Genomic DNA, 14,590 nt, shown 5'->3' with positions numbered 1-14,590 from the left:
TTGTGGAAGAAGCGTGTAACATGCCACTGCGAGATACTCAGCCGTTCCAGATTTTGAGGGTGAAGCTAAGAAACATGATTCTCTGGCAAGATCAAAGAAGGGTTAATTTTTTCCACTGAAAAAAAAAAAACATAAACAAGTCCAAATTTGGATAACAGTGTTATGTAGTAAAGAAGGGAGACTCATTTGCTTTTTGTTAAAAAACACATCTCATAGTTCTAATCTCTAATACTATAAATGGGAGCACACAAAAGCATCACCAAATTGTGAACGGTTAAATATATCCCTCTGTAATTTTTTCCTCATACATAGACAAAATGACAATTATGTAAAAATATAAATGTTTCACTAATGTGTTTTACTAAAATTATCTTTCGTATGAAACAAAATTACATAAAATGATTATCTTTCAAAAATACACTTCAAAAAAAATTCGGCAACATATGCGATCAAAATACATGCGTCGCATGGGTACAAGGCTAGTTTGAAAGGAAAACCAATTCCTCCGAGTAATCAACTTGGATCTAAATTACTATATATATAGACATACAGAGATATACACATATTCTTCTGTTATTTCTTTGTCCGACTAATTGAGAAGCTAGCTACAAGTTCCATCAACTAATAAATTCATCGTTGGTTATAGTTCCACATTATCAAGCTTCGTACTGCCGATCTGCCTTCGACCGTGCACAATCTCTAATCGTACCCTTCAAATTGGAAAAAAGGGAAACTTCTACGCTTAGAGGTATGTAATCAGGACCATACTAAAAGCTTACAACCTCCTCGACTATTTGGATGGTTCACTACAGTGTCCAAAGAAGTTTGTTCCAGGCCAGAATTAGTGGCGGATCTAGAAATTCGAGAATGGGGAGACTTGAGTTTGTTAATTAAATAAGTAAGAATATTATGATGAAAAATCTCGCGGTGTGAGAAAATTTTACTTATTAGAAAAAAATACACCTACATAATGAATCTTACTCCTCAAATACAATATAAGAATATAAACTAACAAAATTTGACTATACGGTTCGATAAATTTTTAAGATCCTCAATCACCACCGCATTGTTAATAGAATCGACGTGCTTCTTCTCAATGCGAAGGATTATACAATAATCAAGAAACTCATTTTCCATTTTACTTCTGACTTTATTCTTAGTGATATTCATGGCTGAAAATGCTATTTAAGTGATTGTCGTAGACACTGGAATAGTCAAAACTAGACAAATCAATCTGTGAATTATGGGATAAAATTCCGACATCCTTGTTTGAACCAAAATGTGGCACAACTCAACAATGGATTCCAATTTCTTGATTACCAATTCTTTTGGGAGCTAAGAATTAAGGAGACAATTAAGAGAGAGAGAGAGAGAGTGGAGAAGTGGAGAACCTCACAAGGAGCCAAGGAGTGTCGAACTCAGTCTCAGACCGCCTTTAATATGTTTTTTGTTTGTTAAGGAAAATAAAGGCTAATATTAAGTATTTTGACCAGATTTGGCTATTTTGACTTTAGGTGGGCTTAGTTGTATCTGGGTGGACTTGGCTTCATAATATATACATATGAATTAGTTTCAGTTTACCCCATAAACTTTACACCTAAATCAGTTTATCCCTTAAATTTTTATTATAATCAGTTCACCCCCTATATTTTTAAATAACATCAAAAAATGATAAAATTCAGATTTTCTTGGATAAAATCGGATAAAAACTATCAATAGAATGCTTCAAATCATATATGGAAGACCAAAACAAAATTCTCAATAATTTTACAACAACACTAAAGCTTTAAAATTATGTCTCGTAGCATAGTTATCGATATAATCTATATAAAAATCAGAATTTTGTCATTTTTATGTTATTTGAAAATATAGGGGTGAACTGATTAAAATAAAAGTTTAAGCGGTGAACTGATTTTGGGTGTAAAGTTTAAGGAGGTAAACTAAAATTATATATATATATATATATTACTACTAATTTTTTTGCTTCAAAAATTTAGGGGGGACTCAAGCTCTATACTACATATGCGCCTGGCCAAAACGATGGTGAAGGAGAATCATCATCAGAAACTAGTGCACAAATTAATCCAAGCTACGAAATCTGGTGCCAAGAGGATCTAAGAGTGATGGTGTTCGTTAATGCTAGTCTCAGTAAATATATTTGGGAACATGGATCTAAAGTGCCCCACTACTACTAGAGCTATATAGATATCCGACTTTGTGACAAATCACAGTATGGCTCATCAATGGGTTGGGCTCGGCCTTAGTAAATTTAAATAAGTGATGGGCCGGGCCGGGTCGGACATTTTCACAAATATGAAGATCCAAACCCATCATTTAAGGCAGGCCTTGCGGGTTTTTGCGGGCCGGGCTTTGCAGGCTTGTATTAGAAAAAAAACATAACACTCTTATTTAAAGGTTTGGAACAATAAAAGAATTATTAGAAAACATTCTAAAAAAAGCCACAAATAAATTCTAGTTCGAAATATGGTTGATCGACACAGCATATGTGATCGGTATATATATTTAGGTAACCCGTAAAAATTTCGTCCGTTTTGGACATGGTTTGACCGTCTGTACCTACGGTCAACTAAAAAAATGTGTTTTGACATATTAAAACCCCCATTGACTGAGGCTTCACCAAATGGGTTTTCTCGATGTGACCATGCACAATCAGTGACAAAAATTAGGTGATTTTAGATATGCAAAAGGTTTTTGGCGTTTCGCATCTTGGTAATGGGTCCTCTCTTAGAGCATATTAGTGGTATTTTTGGTTTACCGAAAATTCTGACGGTCAAACGAGGTCCGAATTGGATGAAATTTTTATAGGATCACTAAATATATATACCGATCACATCGGATGGTGTCGATCGATCCCAATAAGTTTCCTTCATATAGTCGCTTCATAATGCAATACTTTTATTATAAACCTAATATAAATGTTAAAATACACTAGTAGACACTTCGGCGATCGACAACTCCAATTCGAAATATGGTCGATCGACACCAGCAGATGTGATCGGTATATGTATTTAGGAAACCCGTAAAAATTTCGTCCGTTTTAGACAGGGTTTGACCGTCCGTACATATGGTTAACTAAAAAATGGACTTTTGACATATTAAAACCCACATTGACCGGGGCTTCACCAATGGGTTTCCTCGGTGCGACCACACACGATTGGTGACAAAAATTATGTGATTTTAGATATGCAAACAGCTTTTGGCGTTCGCATCTTGGTAATGGGTCCTCCCTTAGAGCATATTAGTGTGGTTTTCGGTTTACCGGAAATTTCAACAGTCAGACGAAGTCCGAATTGGATGAAATTTTTACAGGGTCGTTAAAAATATATACCGATCATATCGGCTTGTGTCGATCGATTCCGATAAGTTTCCTTCATATAGTTGCTTCATAATACCATTTTATTTTAAAACTAATAGAATATGTATGTATAATATTTTTTTATTTGGCGGGCTTTTACGGGCCGAGCCTTATGGGCTTTTGGTGGGCCGGACCTTGCGGACTTTTGGCGGGCCGGGTTTCACACTTCTAAACTAAGTTTGGCCCTCTACCCACAAAAGCGGGTTTTGGCGGGCTTTCTTATGGGCTGAGCCGAGTAAAAGCCCATCTGGCTTGCGAGCTTTCGCGGACTTTTCGGATCCACGGGCTAAATAATGAGGCCTAATTCACAGTATCTAGGGACGAAACCAGGATTTTCATTTGGGTCAGGCTCAAGTCTACCTTATGCAGTTGAAAAAAAAAATTATATAAACTCGTTAACAAATTTTATGTTTCATATTGGGAGACATCCCCTCTGAATATCGATAGTTTCATTATTGATTTTTTCGTAAGTTTCAAGTGGAATTAATTTGTATACGATTGTTGTCTAGATCTTTTTTTTTTTTTTTGAAAAGTTGTCTAGATCTTTTAGTTGTTCAAGTCTCCTCACTCCATACTTTCTTTGGTGTTCTTTTTCAATTTTTTCGCCATACCATCTCATTTGTTCAACCCTATATTCTTTCTCATACTTTGGTGAAACACAAAGAGTATATAACCAGTGAATTGGGAATACCCAAAACCAAAAAGCGTAAAAAAAACGGGGAAAGAATTGTAGAGACGGAGAGAGAGCAAGAAATGGCAGCGGCCACATTGGCCGGCTTCGGAGACCTGATCCCCTTTCAACATGACATTTCAGCGAATTTTCCGGCATGGAAGTTCGCAATGTTTGCTTTACTCGATGAGTTGGGTGTTCTTGGTTATGTTGATGGATCATTCGATGCGGAAGATGACGTTTCTATGACATCAGGAAGGGAACTGTATATATACATATATATGAACTATTGAACAAATCTTATGTTTCATATTAATTAATGTCGCCCCTCCAAATATTAATCGTACATTGTAGGTCTCTCCGACACAATTTCATTAGTGATTTTCATAAGTTTTAAGTTGAATTAATACAAACATGATTTTTGTCTAGATCTTTTAGTTGTTCAAGTCTTCTCAATTCATGTTTTCTTCGGTGATTTTTTTTTTCACTTTTTCTCATGCGAGAGAGATATTGTTAGAATAATATTGTCTTTAAACACAATGTTTAGGTTATTTGCTACGCACCATTTTGTACTTGGTGCTAAGAATCTTCGTTATTTCGTATTTCCTTCTTTCTAGCGTTTGTTGACGCGTGTCCACCTTCCAAGAACTCTTACAGCTATTTAGTTGGGTTTTGTGGAGAGGAATAGTATCTATGAAATAATCAATTGCAATTACTTTCAATTTTCTCTCTTTCTCTGCAAATTCTATTCTGTTAGGTCTAAAACTCTAACATATATTAATTAAAACGATATACTAATGGGTGCGGTTATCTCCACCATACCATTTCCTATGTTCACCCTATATTCTTGTACTTATTTTTTCTCCAAATTTTCTTTCGTCGAAATCAGAATTCTTATCGCCTGGTCGCTGGTATAAATTTTCCTATATATGACCAGACCCATTGTTCATAACTTCCCATTGTTCATAACTTCCCATTGTTCATAACTTCATATAACAAATACTAATACAATCAAAGACATCAAACATGGAGAAACCAAAGGAAAAGAAAATTCAAGAATGTCTCTTGCTGGTCTGGTAACATGTATCGTGTTTGTACGTACTATTAATACTTCTTCTGAAAGTGGTTTCCTTGTTGAGTACGCCGCTCATTGGTCCTCTTTTGTAGCTCATTGCGCTTCTTTTGTAAGTCCTTCTCTGCAAGTTCTCTGATCACCAATTCCAAGTTCTCGTCACAATAAAACGGGCGCGGCTCCTCGTCATATGTGTTTGACGCAGTACTAGTACTCTTGTTATGCTCATCCTCATCTTTCTTCTCAGTCTTCTTTCCTTGAAAAGGGATACAACAAGTCCATCTTGATGATGAAGCCATATTCAAGTTTTCCAAACCAAAACCGAACTAGCTAGCTAATATGAGTACTACTCAAACTTTATGTATAGAAATATTACAAGTTGGACTTGAAAACTAAGTTTTCAGTTATCCTAAGCAGTTATCCTACGAGGAACCACAGAATCAGTCAATTAGGATCGATGTTGTCAATCACAAAAACCTGTGATATTTATAGGAGTAGGAGATAGACAGATTCCCTATATCATTTAGGAAAAATGCAAGTGTTAGGAAAGGTATTTTTTTGTAAGTATTTTTCTTTTTTTACTTCCTGGAATTATTTTCTGATAAACCAGAAAAGCGAAAGGCATGTACAAGTATTCGGAAAGTTTTTTTTTAGGAAGGACGAAAATTATATTGAGCAAAAGTATAAATACATGGAGCGATGCAAAAACATCAAAATGAAAAAAGTAAAAAACAACGAAAAACACAAATGTATTTGTAAAAGCAATAAAGGATAACAAGACGCATACGAAGGCCTGAAACTAATTGTAACCAAAGGACTAGATATCACCTGACATCGTTGTTAAGCAGTGAAAATATTGGGAAGTAACCAAGACCGTAACTCTAACCGTAGCAGGGCCGGTCTATATGATGTGATATGAACACGAGAGGCGGTCTGAGAGACACGAAGGCGACCAAGGGTGTACTCCCCTCGAGATATGTAACCGTAACTGTACAACCTCGAGACGTTTCCACGTGACGTTAGCAATCGAACTCTCCATAACCATAACCAAAGGAAAGGACGTTCCAACAATGAAGCCCCGAAGTGCCAGCCTCCAGAATCCCAAATCCGAACCCAACAGTGGCTGGGCCGCAACATCCATGCACCAAACAAGCCCAAGCAAGAAAGTCTCCAGCCTGAGGGTTCCCAAGAAGAGCAAGCCCAAGCAAAAATGGTTCTCTCTCTCTCGTAAGGCGACAACTAACCCTAGCCTCGGGGTTGTGCTTGACGCGGCATCGGACGTCCGATTTTCATCGTGATGTCTCTCAGTCGGCCCTCTCGAGGTCATTCTCTCCCTCTGCTCCTCCAAAGAGTAATGGGTTTCCTTTGCTTCAGCTTTGTCGGTGATTATGGCGCCATATTGTTGATGAACCCGAGTCGAAGTGTGGTGTGGCGGAGGGGTTTTGGCGAAGGACGATGGTCAATGAAGCACGTTTGTGCAATGGTACGCGTATGGTGATGTCGGATTTGGAAGATCATATCTGGTTTGGCAACGGGTTTGAGTTGGTGTCTTGGGTTGCCAGTTTTTCGGGCTGGGGTCCTCGGATATGGATTTGGGATCTGGGACGCAATGGGTTCAGATCTATAAGAGGCGAGTCACGTTGATTTCGGGCGGCAGCAAAATGGGGCTTTGTTCATGCGGCGATTTCCCTCGGTGGATTTCGACAATCGGTGAAGAGAGGCCTGATGCCGGTGAAGGGTAGGAGGGCTGAGGAGGGAGGTGTTTGGGTGGCCAGAGCATTTCCCATTAGGCCTTCTCTAGGTGGGTATTCGGAAAGTTGATTTTTATACTTTTCACGGAAATTAATGAAGAACTTTCTCTCTTATTTAAATACAGATGATTTAATTTATTTTAAATATAAAAAAAAAACAAAAAGCTTCAAAACGTCTTATATTTACGCTCACCATTACATATATTGTAGAGATTTCAAATTGATATTGATCCGCTCCGTGAATATCAATTTAAACAGAGCTAAATTTCAAATTGGGCGGCCGACGTTGTCTTTAGTCGAATTCAAGAAGATTGCCTTTGCACAACCTCGATCCACTTACAGTATGTGCAAGTGTAACATTATCTTTTTTTTTTCTTTGGTAATGAAGGTGAAAACAGACAAGTGACGTTTTCGGTATGAAGAAGAGAATAGAGACAATTCATAGAAGAAGAAAAAATAGAGACATACAAGGGCGATATGTGCAAGTCTTCTTCTATCTGTAGCACACGACGTTATCCAACTCTCTCTTAACTCACTGACCTCTGCAAGTTAGAAAGGCAGAGTTCTCGCTCTTCCATCCCAACAATGTCAAAAGACCGCCTTGTGAAGAGCGTCACGAAGTTTGCTGATACCCAATACAAGCTCTTCACTAAACGCTATGGCCAGCAGCTCATCGACATTTTCGAGCTCCCTGTCAAGATTGTGCTCTCTCCTTTCACTATCGCCTGGGACGTCGCCGGCTCCGCCCAACGTGGCTTTGGCGTCCCCGAGTTGATTTCCAAGCTCTCCTGCGCTTCCATTTTTGTGAGTTTCTTGTAAAGCTTCGACCTTTTTCATGTGGGGGGTTTGTTTTGTGTGGAAATCTTGAGAATTTCGAGTGGTTTTGAAACTTCTGAGTGGAAATGCGTTGTTGGGTTTGTGAGTTTGGGATGAAAGAATGGATTTTCGGGTGTAGAATTTCTGAAAATTTGGATGCTTTTTGGGTGGCTACTGTCGTTTGGTAATTTGGCATAGGATATTGAATTGTGAAGTGGGCTTCAGTATGTTACTGCCTTTGAGAAGTTGTTTATATGTTGGTTGGTGAAGTGTGTGTTTGGGATGGTTGATTTTTCAGGTTGTAGCTACTCTAGGGACTTATGATATAGCTCTGGAGATGGGAAAGAAGGTGATATGCCAGAGGTACTTTTTCCAGTGTCTTTCATGTTTTTGATGGTTGTCTTTGTCTCTTGTTATGGTTATATATTCAGCTTGAGATTCTGATATCTAACACTGTATAGCACTATAGCCTATATTTGTACCCTACTTTTATGTTCATTGACATTGAAAATGAGTGCCAGACTGTTGATCAAAACTGCACTTCAGGCGATATTAAAATGATCAATGGTGTAAAGATAAGATTAAAGTTCTAAACTATCTGGTAAAAAAAAACAAAGTTGTAGTATGCGTAGGCATGTATGCACATAATATAATAGTTTTCTAGTGCTGCCTTCGTCTTGTATACTTTTCACCAGTCACCAGTCACCACCATGCGATCATATAACTCAGAAGTAATTTGTACATCCAATATATAGTGATTTAGGTATGAATCTAGTTCTCTAATTTGGCGAATCAGACTTATAAAGGGTCTTAGCAGTGAATATGGTTCTGTTCAATTAGGTGTTACTATAGTTAAGCTCATGTGCGATGATTTCTGAACAAGTTTTTTCAAGTGTAGGAATTGTGAAACCTGCAATGGTTGGCAGGCATTGCGGTGTACCATGTGCAAAGGATCAGGGAGGGTACACTACCAAGTGAGAAATTACTCCTTGAGAAGGTAAGTTTATCTCCAAATCAGTTCCCAAGTCTGGAACTATGGACTCTAAGAGCTGTAACGTCTTCATACTTTTCAAGGAATATGGCTAATAAACTCCGCCTGTGCGATAATTTGTCAAGTAATGTACTGTAATTATTGATGTCTTAGACTCCTCAGCTGTGTAATTAGTCTCATTTGACATAGGAATCTCCTTAGGAGTTTTGTTTATAGTGTCAATATATGTGGCTTACCCCCTTACCCAGAACATGTGGTGATAAACGTCTAGAACTGAAAAATCGTGCCCCAATAAGTTGAGGCTATATGTTTCAACGTCCAATAGTACTCTGATATTTCTGAGTCTCAACTAGCCAAGATATATGCAGATATTATAGTTTCTGGTAAAGCATTTTAAATAATGCAGCCCACTAGTAAGCGAAATTCGTTTTTGCTAAAGCTGATATTTTCCTAGCATCTTATTTCTTTGATGATTACTCGTGCAGTGGGGAGAAGGAAACAGCTGAATGTATTGCAGATGCTATTGCTGACAATCGCGCTGAGTTGGTTCATCTTCCAGCTGCCATAGATCTTCATACACCATTGCCATCTAAAGACTGCCTGACATGTGATGGCACGGTAAAACTTTTGCTCAATTACAGTTGATTAGTTACACATATTATCTCATTGTTTTGAACTTGTAATCTGTATTTTATCAAAACCATGAGGGTTATCATCTAAAAAATTGAGGTGGCTGCACTCAATATTATAGCCTCCTATGTAATTTACGGTGATGTAATGCGCCATAGTTAACAAGAGTAGCTTAATATTCTCTCCAAGTATTATTGTGGGTTTGTAAAGCCAGCATGTGTGGCAGAGAAACAGTTTTAATGTGTTACACATCTTATGATTGTGTAACCAAACCTTCTATATATTTTAGAATTGTTTGTTGTGATCCAGGCACAATGCAATGATTTGATACTCCTCATCCAGTCTTTCAGCTACTAAGTGATGGCTTTACACATGACTTGAGATATTAATTGTGTTACAGGGTGTGATGAGCTGTCCTGAGTGCAAAAACAAATTACAAGTTCGAATCTCTGCAGATGATGTGAGTTAATTTGGGGTTTCAAGTGAATTGGGCTTAAATTAATTTTATATTTGCTTGGTCTGAAATTCTGAATGTGCCAACTTTGATAGTCCAGATCGTTGTGTGCATATTTCAGCATCATTATCTGTGTATTTACTTATGTTGTGGAAATTAAAGTTCAAAATCATTTGGGGTAAATTATTTATTTTGAAATTCTAATTATATCTGTGAATCTTCGGTGATGTTTCCATGCTTATAACATTGTCTGTTGTTTGTCTTTATACTTGCAGATAATGGAGCCTCCCTGGAAAGCCTACAATGTTATGAAGAAGATGGACTACCCTTATGAGGCTAGTATCATATCATCTGCTATTCTTATTAATTAGAAGTGTCTCTGTTTTTATGTGTGAAATTGCTAGCTAGGAATATTTAGTAGTATGGCAAATTTACTACCCATAAAGCAATTTGGCTCTCACTTGTGTCAGCCTGTCTTATATTGCTTAAGAGCTCCATGTCATCATGGGTGATGCCAACAGTTTTCAAGTACGGAATTACTTTTTTGTTGTTATGGTTTGCTGCTAATTGTCTTAGTAATATCAATGATACATATGTTTGTTCCAGTGGGCAAACTCTATGTTTTAAGATTGGTGTTTTTGTATTCCTCCAGCTACTGTTGTTTATTGTTTATTTTCTGACTATATATATGTATAATATAAGTACTTTTTATTAGCCTTGTAAAAAATACTTCTTTTGATTTCTGTTTTTATGCATTCATACAAAGGAATAGAGTTAAAGTTGGCATGATGAATCATTGAAAAATCAACTTTGACATCATGATCTTATCTGATATTTAGTTGTTGATCTGGTTCAGCATATAGTGGACAGCATGAAAGATCCCAGCATTGCTGCATTTTGGTTGTTTACCTTGCCTCGTGTTGTGGGTGGTTATGAGTATGATGATGATGTCAAGCAAAAACTTTGGTGGCAATACAAGGTTTGTGATGTGTAAGACTTGTGTATCTTATGGCTTTCGATGCACTCCCTTGTTTTATGAACTTTGTCTTGCCTTATAATTCATAATACTTGATAATGTAGAAACAAAATAGAAAATTGTAACTATTTTCTAAACAGGCCTCTTTCCTTGAAAAAAAATGTTGTGATTTTACCGCTCAATATCCTGTTTTCCAGCGGCTTTTGTCATTGTTTCAGTAATCCTTTAGAACAAGATTGTGATATTGCCATACTCTTACCTTGTTCCTACATTTTGGTTAGGAATCTATGCGGTATGATCAACTTCGTGATGTGGTGTCCAAGCGAAAACCTGGCTGGGAGCACTTGCAGGAGGTAAGAATGTTTCTGCTTGTGGGAACTTTAGTTAGATTTGTTTTTTGAATGTGAGCTATATCTTTCTGCATGCTTTAAGGTGGATATACCTTGTTTGTCAGAATTTAGTATATTGAGATCATTGAAAATGCCGTCCATTGTCCAGTTAACAATTTGTTGGATGACATATAGTTGGTGGAAATTCACAGACAACTTGATATCACTCTACTAAGTTCTAACTTAATACAAATTATTTTCGTATCGGCCGTGGCCTCTTTTTATCAGTTGATTTTTTTTTTGGTATAGGAAAAAATTGTCACTCTAAGCTACAGCTCTAATGTCCTGTAAAGACCTCTTTCATAACTTGGTCTACCTGAGCTAATATGTTATAGCTATCTGGTTGTAGTAGTTTCTAATTTAGCTAAAAACTTGTACCTTGAATAATTGAATTCGTACATGTAAAAATTGCATAGTTCCTTTTGTTATAAAAAAAAAAACATAGTTTTTCGCAGTTTACTGTAACTTTTTGTTCTTTATTTTTCATATGAGAAAGGTCATTGATATAAAAATTTATGGTAGGCCTTGATCTCCATAGATCCTGCTCGCGCAAGGGATGATCCTGTTATTGTAAAAAATGTCCCTTTCTATAAAGCGAAGAAGGCTCTTGAAGCAGAAGTAATGAAACTGAATCCTCCAGCAAGACCACAAAATTGGGGTGTATGTAACCTAGCCTATGATCTACTTATTGGATTTCATTCTATATATCATGCAGAAAGAAGAGGAAGATGCCCACCCCTAATATTGTCGATAATTATATACTAACTTTTAAGCATGAGCAGGAACTGGACCTTCCTTTGAATGCATCTTCCTGGAGCAAGGAGGATCTCAAAGATCCTGAAAAGTTTTATGAAATGACTGTTCTTCTTAATGCTCAGCGAGAAATCGCTGACAAAATTTTGGATGCTCAATGGGAGACTAAATGGCGTCAAGAAAAGGTTGGTGACTTCTAGTTTTGTGTACCTGTGGAAGTTAATAGACTTGCTTTCCCTTTTCCCTCTTCCTTGGTGAGCTCAAGGGATACATAGATATTGAAGTGGTGTATAGTATCCAATGCCAATATTTGGAATAAGGCACACACTACCAGAATGTTTTGCTCATGCATTTTTGAAACATTATCTTAAATCAGGGGTTCCACTAGTGTTTCCTCTCTACCCTTGCATGAATGATGTAGGTGGGAAATGCAAGTGCCAACCAATGACCAACACTCCAATAGTTCTGGTTTGAAGAGTTTTTAAGATATATATAAGTAAAAGATTCATAATAGAACACCAATTATGTACGTTTGAGATGCCTGAATTTATTTTGCCAACAGTCCAAACACTGCCCTTAATTTCCAAAAAAAAAAATCCATTTATTCTCTTATTAATTATTAGCTGTTCTTTTCCATTTAAAATGACCTCATATCCATTTTCATGGTCAGTTGAATGAGATGTTGGTGGAGAAGGTACGGCCATACATGCAGAAGCTAGACAGTGGGACCATCTCTCAGCCTATCATATTACCACCACAAGATCAAAATCAGAAGGTTTGACCTTTCTTTTCTGTCAATAATTATTTAAACTCGTGGCAAAGCATTAATATGTATACTGAAAAAACCTTGCAAAAAAGCTCATATAAAGAACTCAACTAATGTTGAATGAGCTAAGAAAAGAAGTATTACATGGGTCTTTTTGAACACACATACACATGGTATATTGCTGATTGCATGCAGTGATAGGATACCTTTGCATAAATATGTGAGTTATGTCTATGTATCATTTCTTATGGCGTTCAAATGCTCGCTTAGTCGCTTATATAGTTATGGCTTAGGTCATCTTACACTATTGATATATTATCACCTTGCCTTCTAATGTTGATCAGCTTAGGGATTGATTGCATGTTTTTAGTTTCTTTTTTCATTGTCCTTACCTGAAAAATCCAGATCTGTTGGACTTTGCACTTTTCTAAGAGGGTAAATTTGACTTGACATGAAACAATAAAAGTGTAAACTATGTTTAAAATAGCCTCATAGGTCTAATCACTTAGGTTCTGACTTCTGAGCCTCCTTCTATTATACTGTAGCCTTCTTTATGTTTGTACGTCCAATTGAGCGCTCTATTCTATAATTTTTCTTGCCCTACAATTTTTCAGCTCTCTTAACGTGTAATAATTAACAAAACTGCATACCAACTCAACTAAAGTAAAATATGAATATGTACATTTATCCTGCCCTGCTAACCTGGTTCATGCCTACAACTATTCCAGAAGAACCGGCAGCGAAGATGGTGGTTCTTTTAATGATCTTCCAGCTATTTTTGTACCGGATGAAACATGGATGGGTTCTTGTTGTAATGATGTATCAATTTTTGGTTGTGTATTTCTTAGTTTGTTTCCCGCGATACTGTTCTTATTCTGTTCCAATTCTGAGGCTAGAGGGATATTGGGAGCCTGAGACCATAATTGATGTGTCTCGGACTTTATATGATGTGTCTCGGACTTTATAAGAAAGATAATATTCGATCCACATATGACTGAAAATATAGATCAATGCCTTGTCAAGCTGTCAGCATGGCATAACACTACGAATCAGAAACTTTTTTTTGAAACTGTGGGGATCAGTCAATCTAATGAAATGCCTAGAGTTTTAAACAGTAATTGAAAATATACTCAATTTGAAAGAAACAAACACTCACAATGAAAAAAGACACTCAGAAATCAACACACTTGCATTAGAAAACAACCCAGAAAGCAAGGATGTAGCTATACACGGGCTACAGTGGGTTGTAGCCCTCCTCAAATTATTAAAAACTTGTCTTTCTAGCTAAATTTTAATGTAAAAATTTAAAATTTAAATATTAGCCCATTTCAAATTTTTATATATAGTTCATAAATAATTATAATTTTTTTTCTAGCCCAACCCATTATGAAATCATGGTCCCGTCATTGTCAGAAAGATACTCAAACGAGAATCGAAAAAATATTTAAATAAGAATTGAAAAGATACTCACGATAGAAAGATACTCACTTTAAAAAAAACAGACACCCACACTTTAAGACACTCAGAAATCAAAAGACATTCACATTAGAAAGCAACAAAGAAATATACTCAAACGAGAATTAAAAATATACTCAAATATAAATTGAAAAAGGCATAAATGCCAATTTGCACCCCAAATTTGGCTGAAATTGTCAATTTGCATCCCGAACTTGCATTTGAGTCAATTTACCTCCTAAACTTGGTAAAAATTGCCGATTTACACCCCGAACTTGTATTTGAGTCAATTTAACTCTTAAACTTGGTAAAAATTGCCGATTTGCACCTCATCCGTTAAATTTAACTGTTTCTATCCAATTTTGCGTCACATGTCATGCATTTAAGGGTAGTATTGTCATTATATATTTATTCATATTGAATAATGAAATAAATTAATAAAATTACTTAAGAGGAGGAACACTTGCTACAATGTTTGTTTTTTCGAAACA

The 14,590-nt window shown here is 36.6% G+C and overlaps 1 protein-coding gene across 1 annotated transcript; it reads left to right on the top strand.

Annotated features, from left to right (window-relative positions):
- The first annotated feature begins 7,380 nt into the window (after window positions 1-7,380).
- LOC126789152 (uncharacterized) lies at window positions 7,381-13,613 on the top strand. Its single transcript, XM_050515244.1, has 12 exons — window positions 7,381-7,673; window positions 7,984-8,048; window positions 8,584-8,682; window positions 9,162-9,294; window positions 9,707-9,766; window positions 10,036-10,095; window positions 10,617-10,739; window positions 11,018-11,089; window positions 11,648-11,785; window positions 11,908-12,063; window positions 12,549-12,653; window positions 13,373-13,613. The coding sequence occupies exons 1-12, from the start codon at window positions 7,455-7,457 to the stop codon at window positions 13,403-13,405; spliced, it is 1,263 nt and encodes a 420-aa protein (XP_050371201.1). The 5' UTR covers window positions 7,381-7,454; the 3' UTR covers window positions 13,406-13,613.
- The last annotated feature ends 977 nt before the right edge of the window (window positions 13,614-14,590 follow it).

Source organism: Argentina anserina, chromosome 3 (assembly GCF_933775445.1).
Source record: "Argentina anserina chromosome 3, drPotAnse1.1, whole genome shotgun sequence".
Classification (NCBI taxonomy): Eukaryota; Viridiplantae; Streptophyta; class Magnoliopsida; order Rosales; family Rosaceae; genus Argentina; species Argentina anserina.
This window is presented reverse-complemented; position numbering and strand designations above follow the sequence as displayed.